A 16,302-nucleotide genomic window follows, 5' to 3' on the forward strand; every position below is an offset into this window, starting at 1 on the left:
CAAACAAATTTGATGAGTTTCTCAAATGAGCAACCTTGCACATACCTGGGAAGACCATGCGGATGTAAATCCCAATGATAAAATATACTACTGAGTCAATGAGGAGCAGCCAGCAGAGCCAACCGAAGGAGGAAGTGTCACCAGCCAGAGGAGAGATATACATGTTGCTCCACTGGATGCCTGAGGTGTAAGTACACAATGCATTCAGTCAACGTAATTATCCCAAACATACACTAATTACAGACAATCTGAATGGTTTGTGTCAGCATACCTTCTTCCTGTTTTTCATAGCGGGAAATATACTGGCTGGCATAACTGAAGCATGTCGGAGAAAAGAGACTCTGTTGACCAAAAACAAACACTGTGAGATTTATACTACATCAGTCAATCGATTAAATCATTTAAAAGACTAGTTCACCCAAAATCAAATTCTGTCATCATGTCACTTACATTACTTTCTTACAAAAGGTGAGTTGTTATAACTAAGTCAAACTGGCTTGGAATGAAATGGTGAATATATAATTTGTATTTTTTGGTGTAAACTATTCCTTTATTCAAGAATAAACTGTAGTTAAAACCATAATGCATTTAAGATTAAATTGTTAACTAAATAATGTGTTCATAATGGGTTTTTTTTTGGATAAAACTACAATATAGTAAAATATATGTCCGTATGGATATAACAATACTGAGATAAATTCCTGCAACAGCCCCGTTTGCACAAAAACAGATAAAAACAAAGAAAATGCCAACATGGATATGCAAGTCTGCAATAACTCAACAAAACAACATTATAACCCCACTCTTCATGGATATATTACATGTAAAGTTGTTTTGCCGCTACAATGGCCTGCGCATTAGTCCTCTGCTGGTGTTCGCATTAACATTTCTACGAATGATGCGGTTTCACATTTGTGGGTGATATTTCACTTGTGGAGCGGCTATGATAATTAAATTTCACCATACAAAGATTGCAAATGACTTTTGTTAAATGTCCCGCCTGGCTTTGATTTATAAATAAATTATCCGTAAAGAATTTCTTCCTGCATTTACTGAGAAAACATGCTGTTCTTGGGATTTTTGTGCGTGTGTGTGAATACTTGGTTCCTGCAGTAATAAACATACTAAATAATGTTTAAATAAAAATTATAAAATGCAAACAGGTCCACACCATAACAGAACAGTGCTTCAGAAATCACAAAGAATAGAATAAAAGTTATAACATCAAACTGAATGTGTTTTTTTTTGTTTGTTTGTTTTTTGTAATTATGTTAAATTGCAAACTGATTTAAATGCAGTACAGACCAGAGCACTCTTCACACTGAAGGAAAGATTGTCCTCCAAGTGGATCAGTACGATGAAGGGGAAGAAACAGATGACATAGATAAGGCTGCCGCTCAGCCCGGCGATGTTGGTCTTATCGAAGAAGGAGCTGACCAGGAAGCTGATTGCAAGGACGCTGAAGCCATAGTCGCAAAGGTAGAGGAAGAGCACGAAGGCATTGCTGCGAGGAAGGATGCCGCCAGATTTCAAAATGATGGTGAGGATGATGACGGTCGCCAGCAGGAACACAGCACTTTCAATTAACCAGGCAAAGAAGTGGCTGATGGGATTGACCCCCATCATTTTCATGTACTGTGGGAAGAGTGAAAAGACTTTAGAAAGCTAATTAAAGTTGGTGGGAAAAGACTAAAGTAAAAGTATGCTTTGGTTCCATACCTCATGAAGTCGCAGCTCTCTCTCATGGACGAGTTTTTTCACAAAGTGGGCGACAAACAGCACCCAGGAAATCATGAGAGCCATTGGGAAGGCAAAAGCGATGCTGTTGAGATAGCTGGGGGGTAGAAAGATTTGAGATTAGCAGGTGGCTGGCACTTTTGTTATGCATATTACTGTATATAACTTCAAATGTTGAACAGGAACCGATGAACTGACTAACTTTATCAAGTATCTGTTTGATTAACGTTGTAAATTAAAAATCTAAACTGATGACCCACATTATTGATCTTCTGCAATTACTGTACTTCAGACGTTAATTTGGTTTGCAATCCATTTTCTTTGGAAAAAGCTTGTCACTATATTGCATTAATTTTCTCATTCTAACATCTATTAGTGAATATAGTGCCATAGGATTTATTATTTAGATATCTTATATATCTATATCTTTATCTTATATATTTTTTTTTCTCTTTTCATTTTAATTGTTAATTTACCGTAATTTTATTTGATTTAGCCATTTTCATTTTTGGGCTTGTGTTATTTATTATTTATATGTATAAACATTTATATCTTTTATAGTTTTAGTATTAGTAATTTTAATACTTTAACATGCAGAGGCAAGATTTCTAATTTTTTTAAATTTTTTATTTTAATGAGCTTTTCACCTCATATTTATATTTTATTTCAGCTGTATTTAAAAGACCCATTTTTTTTTAAATAACAACACTGGCTTCTATCTAAAAGCCACAATCTAAAACATCTAAAGCCACCTTAACATTGCAAAAGAAAAAAAAATATGCAAAGTAATTATGATGTTATTTATGTTGATTTTCATACACAGCCAATGGAAAATTCATCTACACAGAACCAAAGCCAAACCTAAGCTTACAAAATGGTCTTGCTGCCTTGAAAATAGTGCTGTTTTAAACAAATTAAACAAATACAAATCTAGTATTTTTATGAAATACTAGACATTCATCCTAAAAGAGATATTTCTAATGAACAAAACAGAGCAGATTTTCAGTATTGGTGTGAACTGTTGTCTTCTAATGAGACGATCAATGTGTATGTAGGGTTTGTGTTTGTGAGACACTCACTCATCCTTGTAGTAGCAGGGATACGGGAACGCCTGCATCTGGACCGCGGGCCCATCAATGGCTTTACCCGTCTGCATTTCGATGATGGCTCTCTCGATGCTCTCCTGCAGATACACGAAGCCTCTGTTGTACCGCTGGGTCTTCGTTGTTGACACGAAGGCATCTTTCACCCAGAAGGGATTCCGTACTCGGTCTGTGCGCATGACATTCTCGATGTTCATTCGGATGGTGTAGTCGATGTTCTGGGGCAGGCTACTGGAAGTCTCCTCAGGAAGTTTGAAAATAATGCCTGTGAAGATGAGCAGAGTTCATGTGTATAAAAGGGAAGTGATCTGTTGTCATAGTAACCTCGAAGGCCCACTGCTCCATGATAACAGTGGAAGTCTATATCTCAACAGAATTGAATCGAATTGCATTGAATTACAGGCTTTACAGCCCGATGGCTCTTCAGTGCCTGTGGTGTCAACTCAACCAAGAGTATCACCACACGAGTGGAGTAGTCAGTTGAAGAGGTATCTCCTGATGAGAGTGTGTGTGTGTGTGTGTGTGTGTGTGTGTGTGTGTGTGTGTGTGTGTGTGTGTGCGTGCGTGCGTGTGTGTGTGTGTGTGTGTGTGGACTCACTGGCATATAGTTCACGGTTTTGAGCCAGTTTCTCCGCCTGCTCGTTGAGTTCATCAGTGGAGTTGAAGGCTCGATAGCGGTCGAAGTTGACACAGGAGGAAAGGTTCATCATCAGCATGGAAAGCGTGGTGATCTGCTCCATGATAAACTTGTTTTCCTCTAAAAGGACTGTCATGTTTGCTGCAGAGAGTGTTAGAAAAACTGTTCAAGCCGCTGCAGATTTAGGATAAGACTCTTGTGTATAGGAGCAATGCATCTCTAGTTGTCAAATACTCGGCTGTACAACTCCATTCGGACAGGGATAGTTTTCCCAGAGGTTGGGTAAATTTGTGCCTCACAGACATAAGCTCTATTCTGAGAGTAATTATTTCTCAGCATTTACAGATGGTTGTCTGTGATTTAATTGCCATGTGAACCATTAATGTCTATTTTTTCTTCCCATTGCTAACAGTTTATAGACAAACTCCAATTATAAGAATATAAATATATACATGGAAATACATGGAAATATTTTCAAAATATATAGTGTATGTGTGTGTATTTATATATACATAATAAATATACACAGTATATACACATATATTATACAAACAACTTTTTTTGGATGAATCGTTTGACAGCACTAGAAAAAACATCATTATTATGACTTAGCATTTTATTAAAATGCAAAACTTCCTCATGATAATGACTTTGTTTCTCATAAATATTAGAAACGTTCTCGTTATAATAAAATCTCATAATAACGAGAAACTTTTTTGTAATAATAACGCTGCATCCCCATGATGCAAGCATTGCATGAACTGTTACTTACAGAACTGGTTGAGAGTTGTGCTCATTTGTGTAACATCAATGCCGGTCTGAGTCTGAATGAAGTTTTGGACGAAAGGATTGCGCAGAGAATTCTGTGAAGAGTATTTTGATAAAAGAGCAGTTAATGCAGTCGAGTGGGGGGTGGGGGTGTAAATCAAATAAAAAGTGTTTATTTGATTTTCTCTTGATTCAGTACCTGAAGTATTGGCAAGGTTTTTGTCAGGATGTTGGCAGACTGCATCACATATGACGATGACTCTATCCACTCGGACGCATAAAGCTTTAGATCACCAAACTGGTGCAGAGTAGAATTTGACTGCAAGAAAGAAGGAAATGTTTAGTAACCAAAAAAAAACACAAAATGCAACAAGAAAACATAATAGTTTGCTTTGTGACCAGGCTACCCGTCTATATCGATTCAACTGTATAGATGCGGGTCAGAAGTCCAGATTTATGCTGCAGTATATCCCTATATACTTTATATTTGCAAGTATCTGATTATCTGCAAATATGTCTGCTAGCAACTGCGGAGAATAAATGACGTTGTACAATGTACAATTACCAACAGAGATGATCATTTTCTATGTTTTACACACCTGTCTCTATAGGAACTTTTGTTGATTGACGTTAACTACACTTTTTCCCTTGGTGTCGCCATGTTTAATTTCATATATCAGTTTTTTTTTTCTTGCAAGGCAGAAAATTGGAAATTGAAACTTTTGAAAAAGGAACATAACACATATGTACAATTGGCCCAAACTGGATCCAATCACACATCTTTGCTTTTTACATGCATGCAAAAATGATCTCTTTGTCAAAAATCACTGAAAGTGTAAATGTTGCCTATATGCTAAATATTTATTCATAAGATGTTTTAAACCAGCACCTTTCTCATGATCTCTCTCGTCACTGGTGTGTCAGGTGAGTACAGGACCTGTCCTAACAGCATGGGTTTGAGGAAGGCCCAGGCCACTGCGCCGCCTGTAGTGTTCACCATATCCAAGTAGAGGTTCATACAGAAGGGACCTGGACATAAGCAGTATATTAATTAAGCCTGACCACAGCACTTCATCAAACTGAACTCAATATGCTGTAAGCAGATTTTTGACAGGTCATTATCATAATGCTTTAGTGCACATTTAGCTGTGTGCTGAGAATATGTGTTCATACTAGCATCGGGTGGGATTTTGAACTTCTTAATCAGCTCTTCTATTTTGTGGTCCGTCTGGACAGAAGGATCAGTCTCGGTTGCAATAGGAACTTTTCCGATGGCGAACAGCGTCAGGATGCCATTTTTGCATAAGGCACGAGCAATGGTACTAAACGTGGCCCTGCTAGAAATGGTGGACCGCTTTCCCCTCACCAGCTGTGGGAAAGAAAATACATAGACATGATTAAAATAAAATAAAATAAAATAAAATAAAATAAAATAAAATAAAAAACTTACACTGTGGAACTCTTGGTTGGCCACCAGGTTTAGCTCTCCAATGTTTGTCAGGTATTCCTGTAGTTTGTTAATGGCAGGTACCAGTTTGTGCATCATGTCCGTCAAAAACTTGACCATCTCTAGCATGACTGCCACCAAATCCTGAAATTCTTTGGACAACACCAGCTGCAATAAAATTCCTCAAGGTTATATAAAATATCATATAAAAGGTTATATAAAATGGTTTCTAAAGATTAAAAATATAAAGTGGCAATGTCTATGGCTCGATAATCCATTCAATTACACACCTAAACACTTTTGAATTAAATAATTAAAAAATATATATTATTTTCTCTTTTTACTTTAAACTTAAAATCTTGGAAGCAACTTTAAACTTGTAAGCAAACCAAAGATTATAATAAATGTTTTTTAAAAATTTTGAATGGCTAACAGTGAACTCAGGCTGCCCCAGCACCAATCTAACCCTAAATAAAAACAAATCCATAATAATAAATGCATAAAAAGCGAGCATTATTATATGTATGCAAAACATTTATTTTATTTAATTTCATTGGATATACAATATATACAATACATTCTGTGCCCAGCTCTTTACCCTGAATAAAGCCGCCTTCATGTCCACATGGCGAAGAAAGAGAACCGTGATGCTGTACCATTCATGTGAGCGTTCACAGAAGGTGCTGAAGATCTCCTGCCCTGCAGGGTCCAGTTGCAAAGACGAGGGGTCTGAGCAATGCTGTAGGTTTGCCAACCACACCAAGCTCTGCGAAGAGGAAAGAGACAGCAAACAAAACACATCACAATAAATCTGCACTCTACAAGACTTCACACTGGTGAGGGACAGAGATACTGTATTCGTTACTAAACCGTATTGCGCTTGGGCCCTACAACCCTTTGGAAAGACAACAATGGCCATGAAAATGCTCAAAGTTGTTGAGGTAGGAAGGAGAAAAAATCCTTGGGAGGAACCAGGAGCCCATCTTCCTTCAATTTATTTTCATTTCTGTCTCACACTGTGTGAAGCCATGATTTTTGGACACATCTTTTGAGCCCCTCTGATGTGTGCATGAGTTGTGATGTACCTGCATGTTGCTGCTGGGTAGAGGGTAATCTAATAGAGCCTGAAGAATGTGAGGGGGAAAGCTGGTATAACGCTCGACATCCTGAACAAACAGAGTGGTGTTTTTCAGCAGCTCTGAAACTTTCACTTCAGCTGTCAGAACGCAAGACAAAAGACAAGTGAGAGAGCAGACATGCATGCATGACAAGGTTGAAAAAGACTGATTGGACCACCATCTGATAGCTAAGGAGCACTGTTTCCACAGTGCTTTTGATAGAAGCGACAGCAGTATGTACCTGGAGATGACATATTGATATTAAGACTTTTGAGAGTTGAGATGTCGAAGCCCACAATTTGAGAGAGAGTTGATGTCCTTTATAAAACAGAAAGAGTGAGAGAGAAGAGAGAGAGAATAAATCCATGAGTAGTATTCCTGAACAAACTGTTTGTATATATTTACCTAAATATTATTTACTTTAAATTATATATTGTTATATTATATATATAGACAATAGTATATAATATTAATACATTAAATGGAAAACAGTGATAACATTTAATGCCATTATTATATTTTGTAAATTTATTTTAATTAAAAAAAAAAACTACATAAACACCTGATTAATTTTTGTAACATTATCTTTTGGCGTCTGAACTGATTCACTAGAATGAACCAGGTTTTCCAATGCTTTATATAAAGAAGTGGACGAAAATTTATAATATTTATCTACTTTCATTCAACTAAAAATATCAGCAGCACAGCAACTTTTAGTAAGCTACTCCCCAACCCTGCTGAATATACATTGTACATTTTACAAAAACAAGGTTGAAGGTCATTAAAGAAAAGAGTACCAGTCCACTCCAGTGTTGTAAGTGTTAGGGTCTCCAATGAAAGTCTGGAAAATCAGATCATTGATGTTGGTGCTTTGGTTCACCAGGTTGGTTGTGAGCATATGGAAGGCCTGAACTGCGGGAACAACAGTGTCGCATAGCACTCTGGGTCCCAGAGGCAGAACCTGGGTGATCATCTGCACAGCAGCCATGTTTTCCAGAGCACACACCTACGTTATCATAGAAGAAGTTGGTTTCAGAATACTTGAAATATAGGATATGAGTCATAAGGCCTAATGATTTGTAATTTTGTATTCTCTATACAATTCTTTATTCTCTTGTTATGGCATAAGCATAGCAATAATAACAAGATGGTAATTTTTGCTGGCATATGCTTTTAAAAAGTCACTTTTATGAATCTTAACCCTCAAAAATCTCACCTTAGTTAACAGGTGGTCCAGTGTCGTGCCCGAACTCTCATTTGCCCAGCTGGCTGAGCCTAATTCAAAGGCGGTGTTTAGCACTTGCTGTAGAAGATGCAGATTTTCTGTAGAGAGGCGAGAGAAATGGAAGAGGGAAAACAAAGATCAAGCTTTTGCAGAGCTGAAGTAACTTAAATTCCCTACAGGCATCATTACTTGCACCTTACTCCACTTTAAGGCTAACCTCACAGAGCAGCAAGCAGCAAATGATCTAGCAAAGAATCCCCCCTTAAAAAAGAGACGTTGAAAGCTTTATGGTGCTGTGTGCTGATTTAGATCTGACAGCTCTTAGGTGTGCAACACCTTAAGCTAAAGATCAGACAGTTAAGAGGGAAATTAAATGCTCAACAAGACATCAGCTTTATTAAAGAAAATATAAAGCAAGCTGAGAGGATTGAAAAGTAGTTTATCAATTTAAATGAGGGAGTGCTGCAGTCAAAGAAATTGGGGAATAAAAACTGTGGATCTCCAGAGGGGGAAAAAACGGTGCACTCTGGAGCACAGCATGATGATATGTTTTAAAGTTAACTTCTTGTCTTATCTTCTTTTAGAAGAGAAAGTAATATTTGACACTTGTTTTCACACCAGTATCAGTATCTCTTGATTAGATTTATTATTTTATCCAAATGTTAAATTATTTTCTTGCTTAAAGCACAAACATCACTAAATTTTGATAAATCTATGCCTAAAACAAAAACTATTTTAATAAATTTAAGGATTTACCTGTGTGTACAGGTTTTTGAATGACACAAGAAAGAGTAAATAATGTCCTTTACATTTTTGGGGCTGAAATACTTGTTTAAATAGACTGGGCTGATAATATAAAAACGAATATAAAAGATAAAAAGAAACATTTGCTATTTTAAAGTGCACAGGCACTGTAAAAGTGTACAGGCACTGTACTCAGTCTGGCCACATGCCTCCTGGCTGTATATGGCAGAAAGCAGACTTCAAACCTGCCATTTACTAAACCAAATCTTTGCAATGTCACAAACATAAAGCAACATACTTTGTATAATGTCTGTGTGGATTACTAAGAGTAATTTATTCAGAGGGAGAACCTGGAGTCTGCGACATTTACTGTGCACATGCATCTTTTTATTGAGCTGAATACATTTTAATTATATGCAAAGAAATAATTATGTATTCACACGGCTGAATGCAAAATACTTATTATGCTATATGTTAAAATACTGTGGGAACATAAGATTGTGGAAATAAAACCCCTGAATGAACAGTGTTATAGGTCAGTAGATCTAGCAAGATGATTTATGTACCTTGGGATTCGTTGGCCAGGCTTCTTATGATGGACTTAATATGAGAAGAATATGGCAGGTCTTCTGGAAGGCTATTATCGAGGTTTGTCAACAGCACAGGCAGTCTATATAAACAGAAAAGTTTCATTAACTAACAAAAAGTTGCTCTTTCTGCTGGGTTAGCTTAATCATAATGTACTACTATGGATTATGATCATTTATTTTCATGACCCCAAGACTGTGTTCTTTTCAGAGTCATAAACTATGTTTCTCTGAAGAAGTAAGCAATTATGCAGGGTAAATGCCATGGTGGATGTAATTATAAGAACAAAGTTATAGCCATGCATTGAACAAGAAAAACAAATAAAAGGTTTTCCTAGTTATGAGCTTATAACCAGGAACCAGTCTTGGGAGCACAACCTCAAAGAAACTCACTTGTCAGTCCAGTTAGTGTCATTCATCCCCACCAGATGGCCGATATTCAAGCTAGAAGCCCCCAGCGCTATTTTGGCGAGTTCAGACTCCACATTGCTGCTATTGCCCAGCAAGATGAGATTTTGGATGGTGTGCAATAGCTGCTGGGTAATAACACTTGTTTGGGTGAAAGGGTTTTGGTCTTCTTGGATGATCACTAGGATTGTCTTAAGGGTGTGCTCTAGGTCACTTATAATGGTGCTGGAGGAATTTGTGTTCATGTTGTGCACCAAGGCCAGAAGTTTGTTGACAGAACTGGCTGCTTGAGATACAGCCCCACTGACATCCCTAAAGGTGCTGGTGTCATTAAGAACAAAAGACATTGTCTCCATTAGGTTGAGTGTGATATTGATGTATGGCCGTCCCTCAACAGGCATTATTGAGTATATGGAAGAAGCAACCTCACTTAAAGAGTTCAACGCTTGTGAGATTTGGATAGGTGAACCAGATAACATAAGGCCCTCATAGAGACTCATGGACACTTGATTAGACATGGTCATCAAGATGTAAACAAGGCCATCTGGAGTCATATGCATAGATGTCGGATCATATGTAATGTTTAGAGAGTTAAGAAGAGACTGTGTAACCAGCTGGGAGATTTCTGGGAAGTGGGATGTGATTTCTGCAGTGTTGGATACTTTCGAGAGGGCACTGAATAGAGCCGATTTGATAGCTAAGAGGTACATGTGCATTTCCTTGGGGAGAACGACAACCATCTGATTGAACGTCAGGGTCAAAAGCATCTCCCTCTCAGCAGCGCTGCTTAGGCTATAGTTTGACATGGAGAGGTTGAATAGGATGTGGGTGGCCATGGCACTGCTAAGGATGAGGGGATGGGTGACCTCTTGAACAGACTGTCCATTCGGAAGAGCTGTGATATTTGAGAGGACAAGGACATGGTTTAGGGAGTTAGAAATCATGCTGGTGGACATCGTGACTTTTTCTATGTCTCCGGGATATGCCTCGAGCAATGCAAAGGCTTGCAGCATTTGTCCAGATATGTTGAAATATACAGCTATCTCTCCAGTGGGAAGTGAGTCGAAGGCTTCTGCGGTTTGATTTACAGCTGCTAAATAGGACGCTAAGCTCATCTGCGACCTTGGACTGGAAAACGAGCCAATTATGTTTTGGAGAATGCCAGTGACCTGAGGGCTGATGTCCTTGAAGTTCTCGGTAAGGATGTCGTTGAGCGCCGTGAGGAATTGAATTGCAATGTCGTTGCCATTTCCACCCTGTAAGATGATATTTGACACCAAAGCTTGAAGTTGTTGGGCCATGTTCTCGACTCTTTGCGCAATGTTCAGAGGTGGCTGGTCGGATTGCACCATGGCCATGTCAATTGTTCTTCCTATGCTCTCTGCAAATTTCTCTACTTTATCAAGGTCCTGCAAATTCCACCCATCACTACTAATGTCCATGAACATCTCCAGGAACTGCTGTCCATTGCTAGGGAGTGTCAAGTAGGACAGTACGTTCAGAGCTGTGTCAATGGTTTCCTCCTGACTAGTGATTCCAGTCATTTCACTCAAGTAACCCTTAAGGAGGACACCCAAGTCTGGATTTGCAAAGAAAACATGAATAGTCTCCAGAATTTCAGTCGAGGTGGGTGGAATGGATAGAACTTCAAGCAGGGCTTGGTAGTCGATGTCAAGAAGGTCAAGGAAGTCATCCACTGGCTCTCTCTGTACTTCGCTAGCAATTCTTCTGGCATTTTTTGTGTGGGACACAAGACTTGGTAGGTTCTGTCCCTGAGCAATTTGCATTTTGAGTGGGCTTAGATATTGTTCCACAGGGTCGAAGAGGTCACTGGTTAGTTTGATCTGTTTCAGCATGGACAAAACATTCCCTGAAAGGTCGATAAAGGTTTTTGAGAGACACGGCAGTGGCATCTTAGTTAGGGCATCTCTTACTATCTCGTATAGCTTGTGCAGGATCTCCAAGACAAAATTTAGTCCAGTATCTTGAGTAGTGTACAGCCAGTTGAAAAAATCAACAGTTTTCCATAGGGTGCCACTTGTATCTTCCAAATACAGAATTTGCTGCATTACTCCATAAAGGGTGGGCCAGTCACCCAGCAATCCCGTACCAATGATTTGCTGGATAACCTCTTTTATTAAACTGTCAACTTTGCTTCCATTGTGGTTCATAAATATGTCTCCATTCAGGATGTAATTAATGGTTTCCTCTGTAAAGTTCATTCCGACAAGCGTGACCTCCAGAGCTTGCATGATGATCTGAGGGCTTACAGTTGATTTCTGGAGGAGATTGCCATTCTGTAGGATGACCTCTATAGTTTTTCCAAGTGCCTCAATGTACGGCGTCATCCAGGGAGCTTCTGTCTTAATTTGATCCAGAGCCATTTGAACTGAGGAGAGGCTGATGAATGAGAGACAAATTAGTTCACTTAGGATGTTCACAAAAAAGTTACAAAATAAAAATGGCTCTTTAAGGATCCATTAAAAGCTGGATTAAATAATGTACTGTAATGCATATATGTGATAGATTATAAACCATTAAAATCCAAGATACTTAAATTTAGAGTTGATGTGACCATTTATGAATCGGCCATATGAACATAAGCCGTCTACATTTTTTAAACTGGATTACTTGTACTTAAAGCAGCAAAACATTATTCCATATTTCATCTTGATTTGGCTCTCAATTTCAGCGGGCACTCATATTATATTAATAGAACTGTATAGTTATAATAGACTTAGAGACAATTTCCATCATGTTCAATGATCTACAGCAGGGTGCATAAATGTTCCTGCAGTCTCACGTGATTGATTTGCCCAAATATTCGTAAATGCATAATTTGATTCCTATCAGCAGTCAGTTCATTACAGGGATGAGCACATAAAGCAGAATCAATTTAAGAGCAGGGAGATAGAGATAACAGAATAATAGAAACTACTTTATCTGCTCAAACCTATTTGGAAGCAAAGCAGTCAAACTGAATAAATCAACCTTAATGCAAATTTAATTACTCTTACTTAGTTTGTTTGCATGATTCCAACCCCTGGTCCTTGTGGGTAATAACTGGAAATCTCTTGGCAAATTTGAGGAGGTATTTCGGTAATATAATCAGGCTCGTTATAGTGTCGAGGTATAATGGGCGTATGAGTGTGGGTAAAATTGCTGCATGTTTTTGTTGTCGGCAATTTAGTCAAGCTATACGGTTTGAAAAAAAAATGGTGAAAAGCTCAATAGCGTTTATCTCTATAAAATATCTTTCACTGTTGTAATACTTCCGTTTGTTTGCTGTCATGTAATATGACTTGGGATAAGTATCACAGTAAGAATATACGCAAGCATTAATACCTTTGGTTCAGCTGCATCTGGAGGAGCTGGACATTCCAGTCAGCCTGGTTTGTTATTTCTAGCACAGAGAGGTTGTATAGCATTGAAGTGTAATGCAATAAGACCTCTGTGAGGTGACTGCTAGCAAAGGTACTGTTTAGGATCGCCCCATAGAAAGTCTCCAGTGACTCGGCCATCATTCCTGCAGTGGCATTTATCCATAGAGGGTTCATCGCCATTCCCTGTTTAAAAACACAGAGGGACAAAGTCTAAATCAGTCTTTAGTGCACACTACCATCTAGTGGTAGAATATGACAGTTGCATTTGAGAGCCATAAAAAAGGCTGTTATTATAAAACTGGAACTTATTGTCTCACCGTCATATTAAAGGCTGGAGCTGGTTTATTGTAAGCTGCTATGACTGGCACTAGGCTGATGTTACACCACAAAGCAACAGTGTCTTCACTTATTCCAGTATCAGCTCTGACATCATGCCATATTTGCTGCATGTAGCTGCAGTTCAGGCTCTGACCCTCCAAACCAGCCTGAGGGGTGAGGATATAAAATAAAATAATTATCACAAAAGCCTAACACACATGGTACTGATGGTACTGAATTGTTTTTGCTTAGTTTTTTTACAATTCACTATTTAATTCTGGAGCCAAAAAGTCATCACATGCTTGTAAATGCAAGAAAAACAAAACACAGATATTCTCAATTTCTCAGGGTGGGAATAAGTTTGGAGCATAGTTCATACGCCGGGCCCAGGGGAAGGGGAGGGGAACCCATCCATGATCTCATTTTATACCTTGTGAATTGAAGTGATGTGATCTTTAAAATTATCAGAGACAAAGCATTCACTGAACATGTGGTAGAGAAGCAGAGATATATGACTCCTACCAGGATTTAAGCATCTGTTGTGAAAGGAAACGAGATTCTCTCTAGGGATGAAAAGTAGCACCTAATGCTCTCAAACTAATGACTAGCTGTTTATTTGTGATTTATACAGTTCTTGGCACACTGAGTGGGCCTTTTGGGCCTTTTCATTTCAGAAAAAAGTTAGACCATTTGCCAAATACATTTATTAACGATGCCTGTGGCTGTTTGGAAACACACTAAAAGCTAATTACCAACTAACACCAGCTTATGCAAGATACAGTCTCCTCAATGCCTAATCAAAAACATTCCGTTACTAAGATATCTTGTCCTTACTAATAAAAATTGATTTTCTTAAGTTGGTGCTAGGGTAACCTTTCAAATTCACATTTTTTTGTGGTTTCAGTTACTCTTTGGTTAGCATAGAAAGTAACAATCAGAGTACTCAAAAAAAGTTTTCACAGCTAATGAAATTTTAGATTCAAGATCAAAATCAAGTAATTTGGCTGGTGGGATGCCCTCTTAAAGGGAACCACTGAAAAACACTTTTTGATTTTACACTGTCATGCTTACATAATGTCACTCTTTCTTCTGCTGTCACTGAGGAGGACTTCGGCTATTTTAAGCTGAAGCCACAACAAACCCATTGTAGGTGTTTGAGAACACGGTATCATGCACATGACTTTGCTATTGATTGGGTATGTGTCAAAAATGGGAAGGTCAATCATTTCTCAACAAGCTTCGGTGGGATTATAAAGAAAATCCAGCTCACCACTCCTCTATTATATAAAGCAAAACCCTGCATTCTTTACATTGTTACAGACAGGTCCGTATAAGTATCTTAACAGTCCAACACATCAGTAGATAGGAATGTTGTTCTAACCTGCAAAGCAGCTTCTACAGTTGACAAAAGGGCCTGTGGCAATCCACCAATAAAGGACTGAGCAGTGAAACTGCTTGTGTTCATAACATTAAAAATGTCTGACAACAGGTTGGACAATGGCTGCTGGAGGCCGTGGAGGAGCTCTGAGGAGAAGAAAGCACTTGCATTAGATGCCTACAAATCAGATCTGAAAGAATGTCCGAAACATGAACACCCTACACTGCAATTCTTTTGCAGCTGTATTCAACAGAACAGTAGAGCTTTGCTTTTCTCACCTGTTTGTGCCTGCATGTTGTGAGCACTGCTTACAATGGCTTGTTGAATTGTGGACACGACAGACGGCAAAGAATCCCACATAGGAGTACCTTTGAAGGTTGAAAACAGAGCAGCCAACATCTTCTCTAACCTGTTGTTCAACAAACAGGTTTTAACATTCGATTAACAACAAACAACAAAACGATTAACATTCAAAACTGAGAGACAATAAGAGATAAATCTATTTTTAATATGTAGTTTTCAAATATATGTGTGCTTTTTAATATATTAATGCTCTGGGATTCTAAAGAACCTTCTCCATCCTGAAAATGTAACAGAATTTAATCAGCTGATTTAATTGGAATCCCATTTAAAGACTAAACAACTCAGTTTTGGTAAGGAGCATCACACCTTCTAATCGTTTGAGCTGAAATCGTGAGGTGACAGACTAATCGACGGCCTCTGACATTTCTGCCACTGCTTTTTTAATTTAAAAGTCATTTAAGTGTAGAAAATCCAAGCCCCCCCCCCCACCATGCTTGGTTATAGAATTATCATACATAATAATGAGTTTTTGTAATATGTTGCTTTTTACTGATAAAAAAAGAACAAAATGTGAAAAGAACAAAAGCTTGTCAGATCTTCAGAGTGAGAAAAAGACTAGCCCAACAATTACTGTATCAGTGAAAAAAGTTTTATGGCCACATGAACTTTCAATGATTCCCTTGACTATATAAATGAAGCTTACTTGTCAAAGGTCAGCTGGTCAGCACTCCCGGAGAGGATCTGGACCAGAAAGCCTATGGATTCTGTGACAGTCTGGGTGGACTCATTCTTGAATGGTGACACAGAGCCCAGAAAGACTGCAAGCTGTGGCATCACAAAAAAGTTGAATGTTTGAATGTTTTAAGTACACGTATACATAACACACTTATATTTGTGTGTGTGAATTGTATTTATTTGCACAATAAATCAACACATATCATAATATGGTAACATTTTCTTGTCAAAAGATTTGTTGTTTGTAAAGGAGCAGTCAATAACAGGCCAGAAATAAAAGCAATTTACCTGTTCTGTTATTTCATTTAGGCTACCAAGACTGAAGTTGCCTAGGTTGTGCCACATGTTTGTATATCCTAAGAAAAATATATAGTACATATATCTATGACATCTTGATTGAATAAAAAATAA

At 38.1% G+C, this 16,302-nt stretch overlaps 1 protein-coding gene across 1 annotated transcript in view; it reads right to left on the reverse strand.

The window, feature by feature from the left end:
• Nucleotides 1–16,243, reverse strand: part of LOC132095436 (glucosylceramide transporter ABCA12-like) — a 40,652-nt gene extending 24,409 nt beyond the window's left edge. The window contains exons 1-24 of the mRNA XM_059500430.1: nt 16,180–16,243; nt 15,860–15,981; nt 15,132–15,262; nt 14,857–14,999; nt 13,475–13,642; nt 13,120–13,340; nt 9,760–12,174; nt 9,346–9,449; nt 8,027–8,133; nt 7,608–7,816; nt 7,052–7,128; nt 6,778–6,908; nt 6,291–6,458; nt 5,696–5,860; nt 5,419–5,614; nt 5,135–5,274; nt 4,445–4,564; nt 4,250–4,340; nt 3,439–3,618; nt 2,817–3,105; nt 1,720–1,834; nt 1,306–1,635; nt 272–341; nt 46–180 (exon numbers count right to left, since the gene is read on the reverse strand). Of these exons, the coding sequence (XP_059356413.1) occupies nt 46–180; nt 272–341; nt 1,306–1,635; nt 1,720–1,834; nt 2,817–3,105; nt 3,439–3,618; nt 4,250–4,340; nt 4,445–4,564; nt 5,135–5,274; nt 5,419–5,614; nt 5,696–5,860; nt 6,291–6,458; nt 6,778–6,908; nt 7,052–7,128; nt 7,608–7,816; nt 8,027–8,133; nt 9,346–9,449; nt 9,760–12,174; nt 13,120–13,340; nt 13,475–13,642; nt 14,857–14,999; nt 15,132–15,262; nt 15,860–15,981; nt 16,180–16,236 (5,884 nt within the window). The 5' untranslated portion in view covers nt 16,237–16,243. The remainder of the gene's footprint in view (nt 1–45; nt 181–271; nt 342–1,305; nt 1,636–1,719; nt 1,835–2,816; nt 3,106–3,438; nt 3,619–4,249; nt 4,341–4,444; nt 4,565–5,134; nt 5,275–5,418; nt 5,615–5,695; nt 5,861–6,290; nt 6,459–6,777; nt 6,909–7,051; nt 7,129–7,607; nt 7,817–8,026; nt 8,134–9,345; nt 9,450–9,759; nt 12,175–13,119; nt 13,341–13,474; nt 13,643–14,856; nt 15,000–15,131; nt 15,263–15,859; nt 15,982–16,179) is intronic.
• Between the last annotated feature and the right edge of the window lie 59 nt (nt 16,244–16,302).

This window comes from Carassius carassius, chromosome 19, assembly GCF_963082965.1.
Source record: "Carassius carassius chromosome 19, fCarCar2.1, whole genome shotgun sequence".
Taxonomy (NCBI): domain Eukaryota; kingdom Metazoa; phylum Chordata; class Actinopteri; order Cypriniformes; family Cyprinidae; genus Carassius; species Carassius carassius.